We start from the raw sequence: 25542 nt of genomic DNA on the forward strand, positions 1-25542 counted from the left end.
TTAATACTAAATTACAAAAACTGAATAATATATCAGTGAATAAAAAAACTAACCAATGGCAGCAAATTAAAAAGCGAAAATCTATTAAATCTATAGTTTGTGAATATAATTCCAGTGCTCCCAGTCCAGCAGCAGAGCAGATAACTGATTTCAGGCGGTCGGAGCTGGTAACCTGGGGAAAAACCCTTATTGATAACACAGCTCTCAGCACAGGGAGGACACTGCTGGTCGTACTGGTTTGTGAAGCTGGTCATGGGTCTGATCCAGTCCGTTAATGATAGTGGGCAGTGAGATGAATCAGGCTGTGGGCCAAAACGTACCCTGTTCAGGTCAAACATCATAACCAGTTAAATCAGATTAAATTTGAGTTCAGTTTGAGCTGCACAGGTTATTTTGCAAGTAATATCAAATAAAGTTTAAGTAAAATTATGTTATAATATGTATACAGCATTTAAAATCAGTTATAAAAGAATCCTGAGTATCTGCTCTGTAAACACTCTAACTCGTAGTTACAATATTACAGCATGAGTTTACTGTTATTTACATTAACTTACTGTTTAATTTACCAAAACCCTGAAACATTCATTTCAGATCATTCAATCTGATTTCTGTTTCATTTACTTTACAGAAGATTTATTAAACATCTGAATCAACCTGACTGGAAACCGTAGCAGCAACTTTACAAAATTTAATATAAAAATGTATTTTTACAATTTAACATTTAATATTAGTTTTTTTATCATTATAATAAATGTATAATATTAGAACCGCACTGAAGCTCCGCCCATTTCTCCCGGCTCTGACTTTGCGCGAGCGCCCCCGGGGGCGTGACTGACCCTGGCTCCTCCCCTTGAACCTGTTACTGCCTGTATGTGCGCGAGCGGCCATATTGTCCCCCTGAGGAGCGGAGAGGTAAATATTCTAATTATTTACCTTTAAATCTTTAACTGAGCCCCGAGCTCTCACCTGTACACCTTCCACCCGCCCTGAGCCGAAACCGGTACCGGGCCAGAACCCGAACCTGCAGCCGCTGCTGTGCTGAACACAGGCTAGGCTAGGCTAGGCTAACCTGTGCTGTGTGTGAGTGAGGGAGTTAGCTCTGAGGCTAAATCTGAGGTAAACTGAATCTCAGAGTCTGAGCGCTAAAACCCGGGTTTCTCCCGGAACAGAATCTCCTCGAGTTTATTGATTTATAGATTAATAATGAATCAGTAAATTAAAGGTGAATTTGGGGGAAGTTGCGCTGTTAGCTCAGAGTTACAGACCGGTGTTCTGTCGAGTCGTGCTACCCACCAATATGTGCTACTTAGCGGCTTTGCGCATGCGCAAAACTCACTTTTTTTTTTTTACTGTTTTCATGTGTTTTTTCCTAGAGGTGGGTGACCCAGGTCCAGAATGTAAAAGTTCATCCCAGGGTTTTGTTCCAACAGAAGCTGGGTGAGCAGAGCCGCAGCAGAGCCGCCCAAGCTGTTGGTACAAAACCGTGGATTGGATTTTTACTCTGGACCTGGGTTACCCACCTTTACGAGAATTTAGTTATTTTGTTCCCGGATGCACTGTACAATCTGGACTCTCAATAATCGTGTGCTTTAGTGTTACAACCGTGTAAAAAAGAAGTAATAAAAAATGTATATGTATATAAAAATCGTTTCTAATCACCTATATTTTCTTAACTTTCTCCTAAAACAGCGATTTAGGCTATTCAGATATCATACCGACACTTCTACTGCCAGCATGATCTCATAATTAATAATAATAAAGTATTTCTACAGTCAAACATACACACTACGGTAGCAGGGTTTGACAGGGTAGCAGAACTCGACAGAACACCGGGTCACTTGTTGGAAGCTCAGCAGCTGCAGGTCAATCCGCGAGTCTCAGAGAAAATCAGTATTATTAATAGTAGAAGTTATTTTATTAGTTTATTTATTAGTTTATTAGCAGAAAACCTCACACAGAAAATAAAACCGAAATAAAGTAAATTACAAACAGTAAAATATAACAGAATGATTTAAAAGAAAAAGTTTATTTGTTTGTTTATTTAGTATTATAATTGTGCAGTTGAGTCACAACCTGAATTAAATTATTGTGTGTGAAAGCAAGGCAGCAGGAATGAGTTTTGGTCGTTAACTTTGGTTATAGAGTCTAATTTGTATGTGTGTATTCTGACAACTTGTGTGGGAGCAGTTCTCTATAATAAGCAGTGGTTTTGAATATTTGGACGGGGTGTGTGTCAAATCTTTCTTTCTTCTTCATTTGCTTAGACATAGAAAGTCTGGGATGGGCTTCCTTATACATCTTTACTCGCTATCTGGTGTTTCAAAATAAAGATCTTTAACCAGAGTTTGGTAGTTATGACATTTTTATAAAATTCTGAGGCAGCTGTTTCAATATAATTTTTTTTAGCGATGGTCCACCACTGCAAAATATATAAAGTGGAAACACTGTATAAGTAATAACTAGAGGCTCCATATCAGTACAGAAAGTGCTGAATAGGATACTGATAAAGAATAATTGATTCAGTGCTGATTTAGGCTGAAACAGCGGACGCTCATGCTGTGTGATGAGCAGATAGCTGTGTTCCTTCCTGTAGAGTGAGAGCAGTTTAAGCAACATTGCCTAGATTATTTTAGATGATTAGCTAAATCTGTTTCTGTTTGCATTCTGTTTGTTTTCGTGTCAATTGATAAAAAAAACTAAAAACAAAAAAATTCTGTGATTAACAGCAATTAATTGCACTTGTTCTTCTTATGACCCAATTTTTATGGTGTATATTTAAATGTTAATAAAATAATGAATGTAAGAAATGTAAAATGCAGTTATAATTATATTAGTGGTGTTCATTAAAATACTAATATATACTTGTATGTTTGAGATAAACCCAACGTGGGGCACTGGAATAAAGAATCCATGATCAATTGGATAAAGGAAACTTTTTTTTTGTACATTATTTTAAATGTCCCAGCTTGGTTGTGAAGATTTATGAATTAGAATTATATAAAAGAGCGTTTTCACACCTGTTGATTTCTATGGTCTGGATCAGTTATTTGGAGCTTCAGTTTCTCCCTCTGTTTGATTTGGCCACCAAAATGTGCACCAATAAACCATGCGAGCACATCGTCTACTCTGATTGGACAAAGCTGTCTAACGCGGGAGTAAGAAAGTAAATATAGTGAGAAGATTCTGTTTCAGTGTGTTTTTAATGGGACCATCATCATCGAAAATATTATTGTTCAGGATAAACAACGCAGTTAAAAACAAAAAATAATCATATGTGCTTGATCCCTACTTTATTTTACTCCAGGGCCCCGATCCTGAGGCCTTTTACTGGGTTTATATCACATTTACTTTTAATTCTTCCTCTGCCTGAAACATAATACAGGGTTCAGTCTATAGCCAAGCAACCAACCTAAACATCCCCTCACAACCTGCTGCTACGTCAACCCAAATTGTTTACTGTAAACACACAGCGCTACCAGCTAATAAATAATCATACAGGTCAAATTGCTGATGGTTAATTGTACCTATTTATTTATGCTGTAATTAGTCAAAGATTTACACCAGTGATTGGCAGATCATTTCAATATCGGTGAATGATATAATAATCTTATATACTGTGTAATCGGCCAGTCGGCAGTACTGGATGCCGTGTTAACCAATAACACATACACTGATTATCCCTTACATTAAAATCATCTGCTAAATAGTGTAGGTTCTGTTGTTTTTTAGATGTTAGAAGATCATTTTACTCCTGTAAGTTAAAGTGGGTCCTCCAGGAGTGTCAGTAAAACTTGATGCCCATATTCCAATGTTTTCCCTCTGTGGATATTATGGTAGGTATTCCCACTGCATAACAGAAACTCCAACAAATCTATTCCCACATTTTAATCAATCATTTTTCAAATCAGAATTAAAAATACATTGTGTGTTAAAAAAATAAAGGAGTTTAACTGGGATATTAATTTTGGGTTTCTGAGCTTCCGTTTCCTGCTCCAGATTTCTGTGTCTGTGTGACTCATAGAGGGGGCGTGTCTGTAGCTCCAGACTCCTCCCACCCGACTCTGCTGTTATTTAGTGAGCAGTCAGTTAGGGTGATGTCCTAGAGCTGGAAGTAGCGTTGTGGTCGTGTGTTCATCTCCTTTTGCAGCGTTGGGTCCTGTAGCGGGGGTTAGTTAGTGAACGTTACAGTGAAGCCGATTTAAGATTTAACAGATGCTGGAGGTGAAGTTCTTCCTCTACTCCAGCAGCCACAACGTTTCCTAGTAGAAAATACGACCTGTAGAACCGTGCCGGTTCCATTTTCCTACTAGAAATGTGAAGTTCGTACAGATTTGCCAAATTTGAGTACAAACTCCTGAGGACGGAAGGAAGCTGTTCGGCTATTATGCAATTGGACTGTCTGTGTATTTGATATAGTTAGCTATAAACGTTACTTTCCCCTCAACAGATTTACAGAAAAAGCCCAAATCTGAACCCGTTAAACACAGGAGAATATATGATCGTATCTCTTCTTAACACTGCTGATACATCACAGACAGCGTGAATTTGGGGCTGTTCTCGGCTGGGTGAAATGACACCTAGCGAGGCTCCGCTACCCAGCTATCCTGCTAAAGGGAATAAACATCTCTGAAGATGTAGGAGCAAATTTTCACATAGCAACTTTCATAACCAATAAACCACAGCCTAAACAATTACATAAACATTTTGTCACAAAACAGCAATTTTTTTTAAATGTATAACTTGTGTATGAGATATCTTTTCCACTATTGTGTTGATCCCTTTAAAAATTCCACAGCTCCACATTGGGCAGATTAATTATCTCAAACACATGAACATTAAGTAATTACATATTTTTTTTTTGGGTTAGGTTTAAACCATGATTCAGCCATAATTTTTGGGTTCTGTCTCCAGTACTTGAATGCAAGCGTTCCCATGCACCTGAAGTTAATCCGCTGTGCAGTTGTCACAGTATTCACAAATATTTTGTATACTGAGTTATTATTCGCCTTCCTGATTTCTGTCAAGTGACCTGGAGGTTTGTGACAGAACTGATGGCAGGACTTCAGTCGTCTGATGAAGCTTCCAAGTCTTATCGTGGAGCAGCTCTGTCATCTATTATTAATGTTCCTGCTTTTACTGTCCTTTGTTGAGGCACAGATCATCACCGTATCGGTTTTCTAGTTAAACCTATCCAGCAGTGTGGCCTACTGAACACAATGGGCTCTTGTGTGGTTCTTTGATTATGTTGGCCTGGCAGGTCCACTTTCTTCGCAGGCTGCAGAACTGATCGACTGTAGGGGGATTGATGCGTAGTCTTCTTTTGTTGTCAGATTTGATATATTTCAAGTGTTTGGACGTTTACATTAATAGTCTTTAGGTTCAGCTCTCCGTCAGTAGACTTGTGTCGGTGGTCCTTTCAGGTCTCAGCAGACAGAGGTTTGTTTCTCCAGCGCAGGGTTCGGGTCCTGCACTCTTTTTTTGTGCATGTTGTATCAAATTTAGCTGAAGTATTTGGATGACACTGTTCTTCCTCCAAACTAGATCCAGGAATTTCAGGAATGAAGTGGAAAAATACAGTTGTCTGTTGTATCTGGCGTTACACTGTTGATTCAATACAAAAGTTGGTTACAATTTAATGATCAGTTTGGTTTGAACATTCACAGCCTAAATTATTTATTTTCAAACAACAAAAATGACCATAAGAATAGATTTCCTGAATGAAAGTACAGAATGGTTCCATTCAGAGGTATTGCGGGTGGTTGCTAAGGTGGTGTTAGTGTATAGGTAATATTTTTGCTAATGTGTTTATACTGTAGCTGTGGTTGCTAAGCAGTTAATGTATAATTACCATAGTAACTGGTTAATTGCCAAGGTTTTGCTGAGCAGTTTTTATTGTATCAACCCAAATTAGATTAATTTATTCCATAAATTTTGTGCTTTTTGACCTGATTTGGAGGTACAGGGTGTAACTCAGCAGCATTCCTGAGTCAGTCAGCAGAGAGCGGGATTTAAGAGTCCGGTCCGCTTCGCTCTGCTTACACTTAGATTAAAACTTTCCCCAGCTGGGCTTCATTTCAGCGCCTTAATCCAATTTAATAAATCTTCAGGAGGGCACGGCGTGATGATGGGCCTTTAAACACATGGATGTAGGTTGTGCTCTGTGCTGAGTTCAGGCATCTGTTGTGAAACGCCTTAACACACGAGGTCGTCGGGTACAAACTCACCCGTACTGAACCCGATTCACGGAGATCCGTTCACACCTGCAATTATCACGGTCCTGATCCGATCGCAGATCATTACAAAATCATATTCGATAGCACCTGGTATTTTAAACGTGTTTCCTGTGATGCTTGTAACCAGTTTTCCTCACATCATTTCTCCTGGAGGCGGGGCTAGAGGGGGGATCAGTTACAGTAATAGTGTTCCAGTATTTTGGAGGCGGGGCTAGAGGTGGGATCAGCTACAGTAATAGTGTTTCTGTGGGCGGAGTCCACAATACAGAGGAGCAGCTAGTTTATTCTGTTCTCCAGCCACGAGTATCACCTTTATCCATTAGCTTATTATTGTAGTTTAGCTAACCCGTGCGGACGGTGGACGGCGTGGTGTCTCGGTTATTATGTATGTTCCAGGTGATGGGTTAATGTAGGCGGGGCTTTGCTGGCTGTTTGTTTTGAGTGATGAGATTAAGATGATCCGTGTTCACACCTGTACTTGCATGATAACACCACAGGTGAAAAGGAGGTTCTACCTTTGTTTGTGTTTCAGTTTCTGACTCGGTTCTTCTTATCACAGGTCCAGTAGAACCATGTCCGGCCCGGTCAGCAGCCAATCCCGCGTTTACCCAGACGTCAACACACAGAGACCGCGGGAGTACTGGGACTACGAGTCACACGTGGTGGAGTGGGGGTGAGTTCACTTTGATAATCAGAGACACAGAGATCTACGCAGTGTGACTGTGTTGGAGGTGGAGCTGGAGGTGTAGATGGAGGTGGAGCTGTAGGTGTAGGTGGAGATGTAGGTGTAGATGGAGGTGGAGCTGTAGGTGTAGATGGAGCTGTAGATGGAGGTGGAGCTGTAGGTGGTTGTGGAGGTGGAGCTGTAGGTGGAGGTGGAGCTGTAGATGGAGGTGTAGGTGAAGATGGAGCTGTATATGGACATGGAGTTGTAGGTGTAGGTGGAGCTGTAGGTGGTTGTGGAGGTGGAGCTGTAGGTGGTTGTGGAGGTGGAGCTGTAGATGGAGGTTGAGCTGTAGATGGAGGTGGAGCTGTAGGTGTAGATGGAGGTGGAGCTGTAGGTGGTTGTGGAGGTGGAGCTGTAGATGTAGGTGGAGCTGTAGATGTAGGTGGAGCTGTAGGTGAAGGTGGAGCTGTAGGTGGAGGTGGAGCTGTAGATGTAGGTGGAGCTGTAGATATAGGTGGAGCTGTAGGTGGAGGTGGAGCTGTAGATGGAGGTGGAGCTGTAGGTGGAGGTGGAGCTGTAGGTGGAGGTGGAGCTGGAGGTGGAGCTGTAGATGGAGGTGGAGCTGTTGATAGCTACATTGTAGATTTAACACAAAAGTATAAATTTGCTTTTAGATATTCATATAAGTGTGAACTGAGGAGTCTTATAGGACGCTGTACTGAAGACACGCCCCCTTCCTCCACTGCAGCCTTTGTTTATCTCAGTAATGTGATTATAGACCAATATGAACATTTATTTCATAAATATTTTAGTCACCTAATCCCTCGCTGTCACAATTATGATTATTATTTTTATTTATTATTTTTTTAAATAGGAATCAGGATGACTACCAGCTGGTGAGAAAGTTGGGTCGAGGTAAATACAGCGAAGTGTTTGAAGCCATCAACATCACAAACAACGAGAAAGTAGTTGTTAAAATACTAAAGGTAATAATTTTCTGACTTTCTTGTGTTTATAATGTAACACAGTCTTTATTTACAGCTAACTGAATCAGTAATAGATCACTGACATTAAGTGAAGGCTGAAAGATGGATGGACAAAGGGATGGATGGATGAGTGGGTGGATGGATTGAATTGGATTGGATGGATGGATGGATTGAATTGGATGGATGGATGAGTCAGGCTTGTGGCTGGATGCTGATTGGTCTGAATCTCCATATGAAGAATCTGGCACGTGATGTCTGTTTATTGGAACGCAGCCCGAGGACTAGACTAGACATCTTGCGTTACGTGGCATCCTCACTCTCATTTTCCGAGTCAGTGAGGAGCACCGCTGCAGAAAAGCTTGTTTGTATTATGAAGTGTAACATTAAAAAAAAGTATTGTAACTAAATCCCATTGGCAGGATTTCAAATGAAGAGGGGAGACTAATGAATTCCTCTCTCTCAGCTGAACACGGTTCCAGATTCATCTGATATTGTTCTGCAGGCTGAGAGCCTTCTTTCATGCTATGTGATAAATACTTGTGAAGATTAGCCTGGTTTTCTCCCGGTGTAGCCAGGGTTTATTTAGAGCTTCCCCTGACTGGAGCCAGGATGGAGCGTAAAACACAGACTGTACTCGACTCCATCAGATAAAGCAGCCGCTGTCGCTCTGTTTCTTACTGTCCTCTTTCTCCTCACAGCCAGTGAAGAAGAAGAAAATCAAGCGAGAAATAAAAATCTTAGAGAATCTGCGAGGCGGCCCAAACATCATCACACTTTTAGACATCGTCAAGGACCCAGTGGTTTGTAGCCTCACTCTCATTTAATTTTAAATCACTTTAATAACACATCATCATATGTAATTTGCCATTTAAGTACAACTGATTACAGTGCTGGTGATTCTGTATCTACTGTAACTGTAGATTAACCCTTATTTATAAACACTAATAGTATAAATCTGATGGGACAAACCTCCTAAAATAGAGACACATTCCGGCAGAGAAGCAGAAATTATTTCTGTATATTATTATAAAGATGAGTGTTTTATGTGAATAATTGACCGTTTCTTTTCCTTTCTCCCTCTAGTCTCGAACGCCTGCTCTGGTTTTTGAGCATGTTAACAACACAGACTTCAAGGTGAATTTCTGAGCTCTATATTCACAAATAGAACAAAAATAGTTACCAAAGGGATTTTAAAACAACTTTACTATTTTTTTTTTCTCACAGCAATTATATCAGACGCTATCAGATTACGATATCCGGTTCTACATGTATGAGATCTTAAAGGTAAGAACTGTTGTCTTAATTAAACATACAAATAAACAAGTTTAATTTTATTACTTGTAGTCAATATTGTAAGTATGTACTGTTAAAGATCAGCTTTTATTTTCATTTATTGTTACAAAAACAGATAAATATTGATCTTAATCTTTGATTAAATAATTTAAATAATTTAAACAGGTGATTAATGACCTGGCTGGGAAATGTGTGTATGACTACCATTATGTATTATGTAGTGTTGAGTTCTTCACTGAATGAACTGAAGTGTTGGGCTGTATAAACAGCTCAGTCTGGACCTGCGCTTCCAGATCGGTCAAACCTGCAGCTGTGAGATCAAACTCAGGAGTTACAATTAAATTATTAGTTCTAAATAAGATCTTTTTAAATTTTCCCCAGTGCTGACACATATGTGCAAATGCACACCCAGCTTGCCTAGTCCTTGTAGAGAAGCACTGCCAATAGATCAGGACTCTCTAGAGCAGATAAATAAATATGAGTGTGTCTCCGTGTTTAATATCATGTTATAGAGGAGTTTAAACCCCCAGTATTGATCTGTGGATCAGTGGAGCTGTGTTCTCTGGAGCTCCAGTGCTCTTGTTGGTGTTGTGTATTGTGTTCGCTGGTGAAAGCTTTATGTTGGTTTGTAGCAGCTGAAGCTCTGCAGGACCGTGGAGGCAGGAGGCGAGGCAGGAGGTGAGGCAGGATTAGGCAGTACGCTGCTCAGAGCGGCCCATATGGAGGCGAGGAGTTTAGGCCAGGAGGATTTATGTGAGCAGACAGCGGGGAGCACAGTTCACCCTCTCGCTCGCCCTCTACCTCGCCTCAGTCAGTTTACAGCTGCTGAAAACAGCCTCGCTTCCTCTATACAGCAACTCACAGGAGGAGCTCTGCACTGTTCTAAATCACTGAATATCTTTGTGATTCATTCATCTTCATCTGTAATGATATATTAGACTGATTACAGAGTGATTACAGTATCAAAGTTTATAGGGAAAACTGTTCTGTAACTGAAATGAGTCTCTAGTTCAGATCCTGTTGGTTCCTCTATGCTGGATATAAGATGAGATTGAGAGGGTTGGGTTTGGAGGTTCTACAGGTTCTGTATGGATCCTGCAGCACATTTACCCACAGATGTTGCTACAGCTGGGCCTGTAGATCCTGTAGCTCTACACTCGTAGGTTGAAGCTGAAGCTGAGTCCCAGCTGCTCCATAAATGCTGGATTGGTGATAAATGTGGCGATCTGCAGGACGAGGAAGTGCTGCAATCTGGTGGACACTGTGTTCCTGGGAAATCCTTGCTGTGTGTGGGTGAACATTATCCTGCTGAAAAATTGAAAGTTCTGCCATGAGAGGCGAGGTAGTCGTTCACAGTGATAGCTCACACCAAGCTGCTACTTATTCTGGGAAAAATCAAAGCGGCAAAACCTCTCAGAAAATACTTAATCTTCGCTGGTCTGGTTAATAATAATAATAATAATATAAGTACAGTAAATTTCTTCCTCTTTCCAGGCGCTGGACTACTGCCACAGTATGGGAATCATGCACAGAGACGTCAAGCCACACAACGTCATGATCGACCACGAGCACAAAAAGGTATTGGCTTTCCCGCTGCTAATCCTCTCTATTTCACTGTGAGGTTAACGTCATGCTCTGGGCTTCTTCCTACAGTTGAAACTCCAGCAGAGCTCAGCTGCTCTCCTGAGAGTCGGCTCGTGTGCGTAAAGATTTACGCAGCTCTTTAACGTGGGAATTCCACTGGAAATAATAGTCGAGTTTAAATGTGAACAAAATCCCACACTTAAACTCGAAATCCCAGGTAGATCCAACTCAGTCCCCAGTGATCAGCATGCTCTGAACAGAAGCCAGTGGCTTAATAGGATAAATTAGTCAGTTTTGCTCCATTTAGTATTTTATATTCTCTGGCTGGTCTTTTAATGGCAGATGTTGTGCAGCAATAGTTCATTCTTAGTTTCATCTCTCCACAAAATATTTGAGTTATTTTATTCTTTGAAAGTCTCCTTCCACTAAAATCCACTCTTTCTTGTTTGTCGTTTGCTAAGTGTTTAGTAAATATCTTTAAATAATAGTTTTAGATGGGCGCCGATTGGTCCAGCGGTCTAAGGCGCTGCCACTATGAGCAGGAGGTCGCAGGTTTGAACCCCCGCTCATGCAGCTTTACCATCAAGCTGCCGGCGTTAGAGGGAGCACAATTGGCCCTGCTCCCTCCGGGTGGGTAGATGGTGCTCTCTCCCCACATCACTCCTATGGTGATGTCTGCAGCACAGGGCGTCTGTGAGCTGATGTACCGGAGCTGATGTACCGCTGTGCTTTCCTCCAAGCGCGCTGGCTGCTCGGCAATGCTGCATCAGCAGCAGCTCGAAAAGAAGCGGTGTCTGACTTCACATGTATCAGAGGAAGCATGTGTTAGTCTTCACCCTCCTGGTGTGTTGGGGCATCACTAGTGATAGGGGGAGTCCTAATGAGTGGGACGGGTAATTGGCCGTGTAAATTGGGGAGAAAAATGGGAAAAATTAGAAATAAAATAAAAGAAATAATAATAGTTTTAGCCTTTTTTGCAAAACAAATGTTCTATAGTGACAAAAGTAGCAAAATTAGAACAAGCCCTTAAGCTTGTTCAGTGTTCTTCCTTTAAACAATATTTTCTTTTCAGTTTTGGCACGACTGTTTAACTTTAGTGCATTCCTAATTATTAATAACACAATAATAATCAAAATAATAATAATAATTAAAAAGCAGAGCTGGGATCAGTGTTGTGATGGATACAGAGAAACTGAGTTTTACTCTTCTGAATAAGAACATGGTCTAAAGGCCTTTATTAGAACTGTAACTGCGTTTTAACAGACTCTGACTGTGTTTCTGTTTGGTGTCTCAGCTTCGTCTGATCGACTGGGGCTTGGCAGAGTTTTACCACCCGAGTCAGGAGTACAACGTCAGGGTGGCGTCCCGCTACTTTAAAGGACCTGAACTGCTGGTGGATTATCAGGTACTTAAACTCTGTTTACTCCTGAAGTGTTTCGAGTGTTTTCACTGCATCCAATACTGAAACTTCTTTCAATTTTATGTAGTATTTTTATCATACACAATCATTTTTTCATTAGTTTTTGTTTTTCAGGTTTATGGCCAGATTATCTCTTCACACTTATTTTAGATGAGATCTGATGTACTCAGATAGTTCTGAACATTGTGGTATAAAATATGGGCAGTATAGTATAGTATAGTATGATATATTATAGTATGGTATAGTATAGTCAAGTCAGTCAAGTCAAGTAGTTTTATTGTCAGTACTGCATATGTACAGGACATACAGAGAATTGAAATTACGTTACTCTCCTTCCCAATTTTACAGCAAGTACAGATAATAGATATAATAAAAGAAAGAATAGGAGACACTATGAGTACAATACAGCAGGGACACAAATAGACATACATGAGACAAAAACAAGGTGCAGTGGTGTGGGGGAGAAATAGATATATAATATAAAAGAGTGGGAGACACTATATGTACAATACAACAAGACACAATAAACATACGTAAGACAATAGTGCAATATTGATGGTGATTGAGATGGAATGACAGTATAAATAGTATATATCAGTAGTGCAAATATGGTATAGTATGGTATTATATAGTATAGTATAGTATGGTATAGTATAGTATGATATAGTATGGTATAGTATAGTATGATATAGTATAGTATAGTATGGTATAGTATAGTATGGTATAGTATAGTATGATATAGTATAGTATGATATATTATAGTATGGTATAGTATAGCATGGTATAGTATGATATGGTATAGCATGGTATAGTATGATATGGTATAGTATATTATGGTATAGTATAGTATGATATAGTATAGTATAGTATGATATATTATAGTATAGTATGGTATAGTATAGTATGATATAGTATAGTATGATATATTATAGTATGGTATAGTATAGTATGATATAGTATAGTATGGTATAGTATAGTATGATATAGTATAGTATGGTATAGTATAGTATGATATAGTATGGTATAGTATGGTATAGTATAGGGGTGTCACGATTCTCTAAATCCTCGATTCGATTTCATTTTCGATTTGAGGGTCACGATTCGATTCGATTCTCGATTTTCTTGTTTTTTTTTCTTGTTATTATTTTATGCCTCATAAAATTTAAATAATATATTTATTATTATTATTATTATTATAAATATTATAAATATTATTATTATTATTTATTAAGATATATATGGTAATGCCATCTAGTGACTTTTTTTGGTAGCAACAGTGTGCACTATTAAAACAAGCAGTTTATCAGAGCTGTGTGTGGATGGCTGGTGAAACTGCTCATTACATGAAGCTGCAGTTCTTCATCCAACCACTAGCAGCAGCAGCACCCCGCTCTCTTCACTCAGTCACTACTTCAGTACAGCCCAGCCACGGGCTACAGAGCTCAGCCAGTCCGTTTTTACTGTTTCTGTAAACAAATAAAGGTTTTAACCCCACTAACCGGATAATACAGCTCACTACAGTTCATCTTTCAGCCCAAGCAGCTAACAGCAGCAGGTTAGAACAGCCGACACGGAGGCACTGCTCGGATTACATTATGAACAGGTCAGTTAGCGCGCTGCTAACCTCAGGATGTTTATAACTACGGAGTTTAGTGGACACACCACGGCCGCCAGGTAAGTCTTTTAAAGGCTACTGAAGACTATTAAAGGCTATTAGAGTGTAACCCCTGGCTCCCAGGGGTTACAAGAGGTTATTGAAAGCATTATTGGGGGGCAGAAATCAGTACAGGCTGGTTAGATAAGTATGGAAGCCCATTCCCGCCACCTAAAAAAAATAAATAATCCAGCAAAATGTTTTTTTTATTATTATTAAGTAAACTGCTATCTCAATATTTTGAGATACTAAGTCAATATTTTGAGATACTAAGTCAATATTTTGAGATACTAAGTCAATATTTTGAGATAGTATCTCAATATTTTGAGATACTATCTCAATATTTTGAGATACTAAGTCAATATTTTGAGATACTAAGTCAATATTTTGAGATACTATCTCAATATTTTGAGATACTATCTCAATATTTTGAGATACTAGTAGGCTGTACAGAGACAGAAGCAGGTGAGACAAAGATGCAAAATGGATACCATCATTGAGGACTACTTCAGACGTGGATTCACAAATCATGAAATATTGGAACTTTTAGAGGAATCACACAATATCAAAATAAGCCTCCGGATCTTGGACGAGGCTGAAGTTAGCTTCTTATTCGCCAGTGTCTTATTCAGATTTCCGTTCCACCTTAAATGCTGGCTGAACATTCATGCGGCCGCCTGTAGATGTCGCATTTTAACAGTAAAAAACAGCATGTAAGCAAAGTGCTGTGAAAACGCTCTGAATAAAGGGGAGAACACAATGCGAGGGACAGAGTTTAACTCTGAGTGAAATATAATGTAAATAAAATTAAATATGAATTAAAACGTTATTGCTCTCACTTTTGGCCTAATTCCCAGGTCATTATCTACAGGTGGCCGCATGTATATTCAGCCAGCATTTAAGGTATCTCAAAATATTGACTTAGTATCTCAAAATATTGACTTAGTATCTCAAAATATTGAGATAGTATCTCAAAATATTGACTTAGTATCTCAAAATATTGACTTAGTATCTCAAAATATTGAGATAGTATCTCAAAATATTGACTTAGTATCTCAAAATATTGACTTAGTATCTCAAAATATTGAGATAGTATCTCAAAATATTGACTTAGTATCTCAAAATATTGAGATAGCAATTTACTTAATAATAATAATAATAAAAAATTGCTGGAGTATTTTTATTTTTTAGGTGGCGGGAATGGGCTTCCATAGATAAGTGATGTGGGTATTGTCTTATAAATATTTACACATAACTTATATCTCTCCTGAAAAGCTTTTATTTTAGTCAGAAACACGCTTGTGTTTACTTTATCTGAGAGAAAGATGTTTTTTTAATTCAATGGAAAGCAACAGGTGTAGTCAATTATAAGTTTAAGATTTTTAATCCACCTCACTGTGATCTATAGTCAGTGTTCTCAAGTCACACTGACACACGCATTTCAGCGAGTTCACACGCTCTCACCTGCGCGCACCCACCCCTCCGTTAGATACAGATACAAAACCTGCGCGCCCAACCCCCGCCCCCCCTCCCCCGTTGGACAGATAAAAACAGTGATCACACTCCCGCCGACTGCGCTCATGCAGTGGCTATCTCTATTTAAATTAATAGGATGCGCTGTGTTGGTGCCGCGCCATTTGCGTAGCGCGCTGCGCTATTTGCGTAGCGCGCGCGGGAGGGATCGTCGATCCTCTTTTTGACTTCGATACTCGAGATCGTGACCTCATTTCGATTCGATTTCGATAAAATATCGAGATCGTGACACCCCTAGTATAGTATGATATAGTATAGTATGGTATATTATAGTATAGTATGGTATAGTATAGTATGATATGGTATAGTATAGTATGGTATAGTATAGTATGATATAGTATGGTATAGTATGATATATTATAGTATAGTATGATATAGTATAGTATGATATGGTATAGTACAGTATGATATAGTATAGTATGGAATATTATAGTATAGTATGGTATAGTATAGTATGGAATATTATAGTATAGTATGGTATAGTATAGTATGGTATAGTATAGTATGATATATTATAGTATAGTATGGTATAGTATAGTATGATATAGTATAGTATAGTATGATATAGTATGGTATAGTATAGTATGATATAGTATAGTATGGTATAGTATAGTATGATATAGTATGGTATAGTATAGTATGGAATATTATAGTATAGTATGGTATAGTATGATATATTATGGTTTAGTATAGTATGATATAGTATAGTATGATATATTATAGTATAGTATGGTATAGTATGGTATAGTATAGTATGATATATTATAGTATAGAATGGTATAGTATAGTATGGTATAGTATGGAATATTATAGTATAGTATGGTATAGTATGATATATTATGGTTTAGTATAGTATGATATAGTATAGTATGATATATTATAGTATAGTATAGTATGATATATTATAGTATAGTATGGTATAGTATAGTATGGTATAGTATGGTATAGTATGGTATAGTATAGTATGGAATATTATAGTATAGTATGGTATAGTATAGTATGATATAGTATAGTATGGTATAGTATAGTATGGAATATTATAGTATAGTATGGTATAGTATAGTATGATATATTATAGTATAGTATGATATAGTATAGTATGATATATTATAGTATAGTATAGTATGATATATTATAGTATAGTATGGTATAGTATAGTATGGTATAGTATAGTATGGTATAGTATAGTATGGTATAGTATGGTATAGTATAGTATGGAATATTATAGTATAGTATGGTATAGTATAGTATGGAATATTATAGTATAGTATGGTATAGTATAGTATGATATATTATAGTATGGTATAGTATAGTATGATATATTATAGTATAGTATGGTATAGTATAGTATGATATATTATAGTATAGTATGGTATAGTATAGTATGATATATTATAGTATGGTATAGTATAGTATGATATATTATAGTATAGTATGATATATTATAGTATAGTATGATATATTATAGTATAGTATGGTATAGTATAGTATGGTATAGTATAGTATAGTATGGTATAGTATAGTATGGAATATTATAGTATGGTATAGTATAGTATGGTATATTATAGTATAGTATGGTATAGTATAGTATGGTATAGTATAGTATGGAATATTATAGTATAGTATGGTATAGTATAGTATGGAATATTATAGTATAGTATGGTATAGTATAGTATGATATATTATAGTATAGTATGGTATAGTATAGTATGGTATATTATAGTATAGTATGGTATAGTATAGTATGATATATTATAGTATAGTATGGTATAGTATAGTATGATATATTATAGTATAGTATGGTATAGTATAGTATGATATATTATAGTATGGTATAGTATAGTATGATATATTATAGTATAGTATGGTATAGTATAGTATGGTATATTATAGTTTAGTATGGTATAGTATAGTATGATATAGTATAGTATGGTATATTATAGTATGATATAGTATAGTATGGTATAGTATAGTATGATATATTATAGTATGGTATAGTATAGTATGATATATTATAGTATCGTATGGTCTAGTATAGTATGATATATTATAGTATAGTATAGTATGATATATTATAGTATAGTATAGTATGATATATTATAGTATAGTATGGTATAGTATAGTATGGTATAGTATAGTATGGTATAGTATAGTATGGTATAGTATAGTATAGTATGGAATATTATAGTATAGTATGGTATAGTATAGTATGGTATAGTATAGTATGATATATTATAGTATAGTATGGTATAGTATAGTATGGTATAGTATGATATATTATAGTATAGTATGGTCTAGTATAGTATGATATATTATAGTATAGTATAGTATGATATAGTATAGTATAGTATGATATATTATAGTATAGTATGGTTTAGTATAGTATGGTATAGTATAGTATAGTATGGTATAGTATAGTATGGAATATTATAGTATAGTATAGTATGATATATTATAGTATGGTATAGTATAGTATGGTATAGTATGGTATAGTATAGTATGGAATATTATAGTATAGTATGGTATAGTATAGTATGATATAGTATAGTATGATATAGTATAGTATGGTATAGTATAGTATGGAATATTATAGTATAGTATGGTATAGTATAGTATGATATATTATAGTATAGTATGATATAGTATAGTATGATATATTATAGTATAGTATAGTATGATATATTATAGTATAGTATGGTATAGTATAGTATGGTATAGTATAGTATGGAATATTATAGTATGGAATATTATAGTATAGTATGGTATAGTATAGTATGGAATATTATAGTATAGTATGGTATAGTATAGTATGATATATTATAGTATGGTATAGTATAGTATGATATATTATAGTATAGTATGGTATAGTATAGTATGATATATTATAGTATGGTATAGTATAGTATGATATATTATAGTATAGTATGGTATAGTATAGTATGATATATTATAGTATAGTATGATATATTATAGTATAGTATGGTATAGTATAATATGGAATAGTATGATATATTATAGTATAGTATGATATAGTATAGTATGATATATTATAGTATAGTATGGTATAGTATAGTATGATATATTATAGTATAGAATGGTATAGTATAGTATGGTATAGTATGATATATTATAGTATAGTATGATATATTATAGTATAGTGTGGTATAGTATAGTATGGTATAGTATAGTATGGAATATTATAGTATAGTATGGTATAGTATAGTATGGTATATTATAGTATAGTATGGTATAGTATAGTATGGTATAGTATGGTATAGTATAGTATGGTATAGTATAGTATAGTATGGAATATTATAGTATAGTATGGTATAGTATAGTATGGTATAGTATAGTATGGTATAGTATAGTATGGTATATTATAGTATAGTATGGTGTAGTATAGTATGGTATAGTATAGTATGGTATATTATAGTATAGTATGGTATAGTATAGTATAGTATGGTATAGTATAGTATGGTATATTATAGTATAGTATGGTATAGTATAGTATGGTATATTATAGTATAGTATGGTATAGTATAGTATGATATAGTATAGTATGGTATAGTATAGTATGATATATTATAGTATGGTATAGTATAGTATGGTATATTATAGTATAGTATGGTATAGTATAGTATGATATAGTATAGTATGGTATAGTATAGTATGATATATTATAGTATGGTATAGTATAGTATGATATATTATAGTATAGTATGGTCTAGTATAGTATGATATATTATAGTATAGTATAGTATGATATATTATAGTATAGTATAGTATGATATATTATAGTATAGTATGGTATAGTATAGTATGGTATAGTATAGTATGGTATAGTATAGTATAGTATGGAATATTATAGTATGGTATAGTATAGTATAGTATGGTATAGTATAGTATGATATATTATAGTATAGTATGGTATAGTATAGTATGGTATAGTATGATATATTATAGTATAGTATGGTCTAGTATAGTATGATATATTATAGTATAGTATGATATAGTATAGTATAGTATGATATATTATAGTATAGTATGGTTTAGTATAGTATGGTATAGTATAGTATAGTATGGTATAGTATAGTATGGAATATTATAGTATAGTATGGTGTAGTATAGTATGATATATTATAGTATAGTATGGTATAGTATAGTATGGAATATTATAGTATAGTATGGTATAGTATAGTATGATATATTATAGTATAGTATGGTATAGTATAGTATGGAATATTATAGTATAGTATGGTATAGTATAGTATGGTATAGTATGATATATTATAGTATAGTATAGTATGGAATATTATAGTATAGTATGGTTTAGTATAGTATGATATAGTATAGTATGGAATAGTATGATATATTATAGTATGGTATAGTATAGTATGGTATAGTATGATATATTATGGTATAGTATAGTATGGAATATTATAGTATAGTATGGTTTAGTATAGTATGATATAGTATAGTATGGAATATTATAGTATAGTATGGTTTAGTATAGTATGATATAGTATAGTATGGAATAGTATGATATATTATAGTATGGTATAGTATAGTATGGTATAGTATGATATATTATGGTATAGTATAGTATGGTATAGTATGATATATTATAGTATAGTATAGTATGGTATAGTATAATATGGAATAGTATGATATATTATAGTATAGTATGGTTTAGTATAGTATGATATAGTATAGTATGGAATAGTATAGTATAGACTGCTGACGGACCGTAGAAAGTTTAGTTTCAGCCCTGATCCAGGAGCTGATCTGAGTTCTGAATATTAGTGTCTCCAGACTTTCAGCACATCATTTAGGACTCGCCCTAAAATAATGTTGTTTAAACTAAAATCTTCTGAAAATAAAATCTTCTGTTTTCTTTTTCTGCAGATGTACGACTACAGTTTAGACATGTGGAGTTTAGGCTGCATGCTGGCCAGTATGATCTTTAGGAAAGAACCTTTCTTCCACGGACATGATAACTACGATCAGGTTGGTTTTTAGTGTGTGTGTAAGTGTGTAAGTGTGTAAGTGTGTTTGTAAGTGTGTGTGTAAGTGTGTGTGTAAGTGCAGTGTTTGTAAGGCTGTAAATATTGATCTGCTTTGTGGAAAAATGTTCCTCGTTGTTTTTTCCAGCTTGTACGGATTGCGAAAGTCCTGGGCACAGAAGACTTGTACGACTACATCGACAAATACAACATACAGCTCGATCCACGGTTCAATGACATTCTGGGCAGGTATGACTTCTAGTAGTGTGTTCAAATAGAATTTTATTTTATTTCTTTTTTATTTTTTTGTAAAATGCCCCCAAATGCAAGCTGTAAAAGTTTATATTGATTGTGTTTCTGCTCTGTTACGTTGGTAAAACCTTTAGGTGCACTTGCTGAAAAAAAAACATTTTCTGCAAATCTCAGCATGCAGTTCTGTTTCAGGCAGATATTTAAATGATTACAGGTGTTTGGTCTGATTAGGATCAGAAGCTACTTCCTGGTAGTGCACCTCTAGGTGAGAGACCGCTGACTGCTAGACACGCCTTCATGATGCACTAAGATGACGAAGAGAAACAGGAAGTTCTGCTATCTGGTCTCCCGTTAGTGTCGAGAACACGAATCCTGGATTGTGTTCAGCAACAAATCCAGATTCTTTTCTTTTCTAATTGAGCTGCTTCTCCTGCAGAACTTCCAGCTGATAGCAGCAGCATTTTTCAGCAGGATAATGTTCACCCACACACAGCAAGGGTTTCTCAGGAACACAGTCTCCACCAGATTACAGCACTTCCTCGTCCTGCAGATCTCCAGATTTATCACTAATCCAGCATTTATGGAGCAGCTGGGACTCAGCTTCAGCTTCAGAAAAGGAATATTCTGAATATTTTACCTTTCCCGTCATAAGAAACAGAACAGTTTAGTGGGGTGAAGGTTCTCTTATAACTTGTGATTCTGCTGTGATTATTTATGTGTTTGTTGTGTTTAATCATTCTGTATCTTTGTGTACCCTGTTGTTTTTATTCTCCAGACATTCCCGGAAGAGGTGGGAGAGGTTTGTACACAGTGAGAATCAGCACCTGGTCAGTTCTGAAGCTCTGGACTTTCTGGACAAACTCCTGCGATACGACCACCAAGCTCGGCTCACGGCGCGAGAGGCCATGGAGCATCAGTACTTTTGTAAGTTTCACTCACAAAACGTTAATCCTTTATTATTCCCGCTGTGGGAAAATTATCTTAAAATCACTAGTTAGTTTAAAACTTTTGGATCTAGTAATCCAGAACCAAAATATATAGAATCACTTAAGTACTTAAAGGTTTTTATTACTCTCACTGTTTAAACAGTTTTTTAATATTTTAAATCATCAATTAAATGTAAATATTAATGAAAGACAACACAACCCAAAATGCAGTTTCTAAATGAAAATTGTGAAAAAAGTTTGGAATGCTAAGTAGTTAAACAGGAATGAACTGGAGCAGCTAATCAATAATCATACAATTTCACACTCTGGAGAAAGTAGTGGAGATAATGTGAGCTAATCTGAAGTTCCACATTTCTCCTGGAAGCTCCGCCCCCAGCCAGTGCAATTTACTATCAAATCAGCTGCTAATCTGATCAGATCTATAATTAATATTAAACTCCATGAGGACAGATCTCCATGTAATAAACACACTTTCTGTAGGAATATTATTAATTATCATTTATTGTTATGTTAGTGTTTATCTATTAGGGAAGTGTTTCTGCAGATAAACACACTTCTGTTTTTTTTTTTATTTAAACTGTTTTAATTCTACACAGGAACTTGTCCTCAGTGTCTGACCAGGCGATACACTGCAACAAGCTTTAGATCAGAAACTTTTTATTTATGAATATTAACAATATAAAATTTCAGATAATCATGTAAACATTTAATGCCTGGTAATATTTCTAATCGAGCTGTGTATTGGAAATAACAGAGGTTACGATTCTATAGATCACAATATATTGGGATTGCTTAAATCAGTTAAAAAAAACTGTAAGACTATATTTATGAAATATGAGTTTAAAATAGTTTTATCCAATCAGAACAGCGGAAGTACAGCACTGCTGTCTAGTTTTTTTCTTAAACGTACTTCTGTAGAGTCTTGTGGCGAGTGTGTGATCAGTGTGTATCTGACGGTGTAAAGTTAGGTTAGGTAGGTTACGTTGGAGAGAATTATTTTAAAGGTAAACTCTGTAATTTTATAATATCAATGTTGTTGTTTTGTTTTTAGATCCTGTTGTGAAAGATCAGGCACGGATGGGTTCCACTTCAGCTCTTTCCACCAGCTCCACTCCTGCCAGCTCCTCCAGCATGATGACGGGTAAAGATCTAAATCATCAGTTTAGTCTGAACAGTAAGAAAATTAATATTCTGTTTTATCAAGATTCTGTTTTTTAAAATAATGAATATTATAAATCTATGTTTAGACTGCAGGTAAATTCTGATTATTTTCTGAAATTAGAGCCTTTATTAGCAGCTGATCTGATCAGATTTGTTTACAGTGTTCAGAATAATAGCGGTGTATCTAAAAATATGTGTTAAGCACAAAATCTTAGTAATAGTTTTTTTTATGCATTGGAAGCACACTGTCAGAACATCAAAATCAAATCAAAACATGAAGAGAAATGTATATAACTTTTAACTACTTTACAGAAATGAACATTGGGCTGTTTAGAATAATCAGTGTCTGCATTTGTCCTTCCAAACTCAAAATATCTCTTATTTAGTTTTCCTGTGATTCACTGACTCAGTATTTAGTTGTATAAACACAGTTTTTTAGAACTGCTTCACATCCGTGTTGCATAAAGTCGACCAATTCTGAAACCAGTCAGAATTCAGCCCAGGAAGCTTCGGCTACATCCCATAATTAATTTGAATTTCTTGGTTTTGCCTCAGAAACTGCGTTTTTACGCCACACCTGGAGTTTTTTATGGTATTAAAGGTCCGGGATCGATAACTTCCATGTTGGAGTAAAACCAGTTGATGTTTCCGCTTCAGTAAATCTTTATTTTAACAGCAGAAATTTTACTAATAGATCAGCTTCTGTTACAGTAGCTGATCATCCTGATGATCAGTCACTGAACCTTTTCCATTCTGGCTGTTCTTCCATCCATTCGAATGAAAGATTTTCTTTTTTTCACGTTTCCATTTTAAAGCACTGGAGATGATTTTATCTGCTGATCTGCATTTCAGTTTTATTCTCTACAATCAACTTTTAATCAAACTACGCTGTTCTTCTGACCCATGTCTCTAACGTTTCAGAAGAAAGGGATGCACAGCATGTTCTGGTTTCACCCGTAAATAAGAGCCACCGGATTTAAACCCGTTTACAGAATGATGGACCCGATTAATTGAACTCTACACTGCTTTTATTTTCACCCCTTTCAGTTAATTATTCAAACAAACTCACGCAGATCATAAACGCATTTAAGAATCTGCTGCCGACTGGTAAACTGTCTGATAGTAATATAATTTATATTAAAAACAGAGATTAATGTGGTTAGTCATATTAAACTGCTGTTATTTGAGCACTATGGTATCTGAGAGGGTTGCTGTGGTATTGTCTTGATGAGGTTCTGAGTGACGCTAAAGGCACTGTAAAATCTTCTGTGCAAATCTGATTATAATCACATTTCAAACCACCTTCAAATGAGGTTCTGTGAGATTTAATCATCAAATCTGCTTCCACTGAACTTCCTGTCTTCAGTTCTGGAGAACAGCGTGTTTAACGATTCGCCTGCTGTCAGACTCTTATTTATTCCTTACTGAGAAAAGGATTTTTGTTAATATTTTGTTAAATCAAAAAGAATAGGATGTATTAAAATTACATTTTTACTATTTTGTAAGTGAAACAGCTTTTCAAAAACTTCATAAAAAAAATACATAATCAACAAGAAATATTAACATCATAGCAGATTAATGAGAAAATAAAAAATATTTAATATAAAAATGTTTGAATATTGAAATATTAAAAACTGATATTAAAATCAGTTAAATATTTTGTATTTTTTTTTTTTTTTTTTTTTAGGAGGAATTACGTCTTCGCAGCCCATGGCCAACATGGCCACCTCTCCGGTGATCTCCTCCCCCGGTGCTCTGGCTGCACAGGTTCCCGCCGCCGGAGTTCAGCCCTGATCCCCACCCTCGTTTTTACCTTCAGTCTGTTTAACTTTGAGAGACTAAATTAGGTTTCTATTTTTCTTTTTTTGATTTCATGTAATAATTATATATTGAGATTTGGGCCGAAAACATCCGGAAAAAAACAGCTGCATTCTTTTATGATGATGAAGCAACTCCACTGTAGAAATGATGAAAAATGGATAATAAAATTTATTTTATATGTCCCTACAGATTTGTTTAAATTTTTTTTGCTGCAGAAAGACAAGGTTTCTCTGCCCTGATCTCTCTAAACTCTAAACTCTGAACCTTTACTGCTTTCTGTTCTTCCATAATCTCATTATATCATAATTAGAATTATAATCAGCGGATAGTTTAAGTTTCACACCACAGTTTAGTGACTGAGTGACTAAACTACTTTACTCCATCCTGCATCATCACCTACAGGGGCGGAGTCACTGCCTGACATCATCACCTACAGGGGCGGAGTCACTGCCTGACATCATCACCTACAGGGGCGGAGTCACTGCCTGACATCATCACCTACAGGGGCAGAGTCACTGCCTGACATCACCTACAGGGGCGGAGTCACTGCCTGACATCATCACCTACAGGGGCGGAGTCACTGCCTGACATCATCACCTACAGGGGCGGAGTCACTGCCTGACATCATCACCTACAGGGGCGGAGTCACTGCCTGACATCATCACCTACAGGGGCGGAGTCACTGCCTGACATCATCACCTACAGGGGCGGAGTCACTGCCTGACATCATCACCTACAGGGGCGGAGTCACTGCCTGACATTACAACAGACGCACCTGAACACCTGGATTTCAGCTTTTACTGTTTAATGAGTGACGAAACCCTGACTTTATAAACTTCCTCTGTGTGATCGTGTGTGTGTGTGTGTGTGTGTGTGTGTGTGTGTGTGTGTACACATGTTACACATGTATCACTATTATTATACAGCGGGTATATTAGAAATGCACTAAGAATTTATGTTAAATATATGTGAGTGAGTTACATTACAA

The 25542-nt window shown here is 35.9% G+C and overlaps 1 protein-coding gene across 3 annotated transcripts; it reads left to right on the forward strand.

The window, feature by feature from the left end:
• The first annotated feature begins 828 nt into the window (after positions 1–828).
• zgc:86598 (STKc_CK2_alpha domain-containing protein) lies at positions 829–25542 on the forward strand. Of its 3 annotated transcripts, XR_007438155.1 has the most exons (14): positions 866–912; positions 6793–6906; positions 7775–7886; positions 8585–8686; positions 8970–9020; positions 9111–9170; positions 10674–10757; positions 12058–12168; positions 20276–20377; positions 20522–20622; positions 21401–21549; positions 22624–22746; positions 24421–24580; positions 24957–25542. XR_007438155.1 is itself a non-coding variant. In XM_049475673.1 (13 exons), exons 2-13 carry the CDS (start codon positions 6806–6808, stop codon positions 24525–24527), a joined length of 1203 nt encoding a protein of 400 aa, XP_049331630.1. In that variant the 5' UTR covers positions 829–912; positions 6793–6805; the 3' UTR covers positions 24528–24742. The 3 variants fall into 3 exon arrangements, 2 of the variants coding, with proteins under 2 accessions (XP_049331630.1, XP_049331631.1); XM_049475673.1 differs by lacking the exon at positions 24957–25542 and having other exon boundaries at positions 829–912; positions 24421–24742; XM_049475674.1 differs by lacking the exon at positions 24957–25542 and having other exon boundaries at positions 868–912; positions 22624–22713; positions 24421–24742.

The sequence above is a fragment of the Astyanax mexicanus genome, chromosome 3 (assembly GCF_023375975.1).
Source record: "Astyanax mexicanus isolate ESR-SI-001 chromosome 3, AstMex3_surface, whole genome shotgun sequence".
Lineage (NCBI taxonomy): Eukaryota > Metazoa > Chordata > Actinopteri > Characiformes > Acestrorhamphidae > Astyanax > Astyanax mexicanus.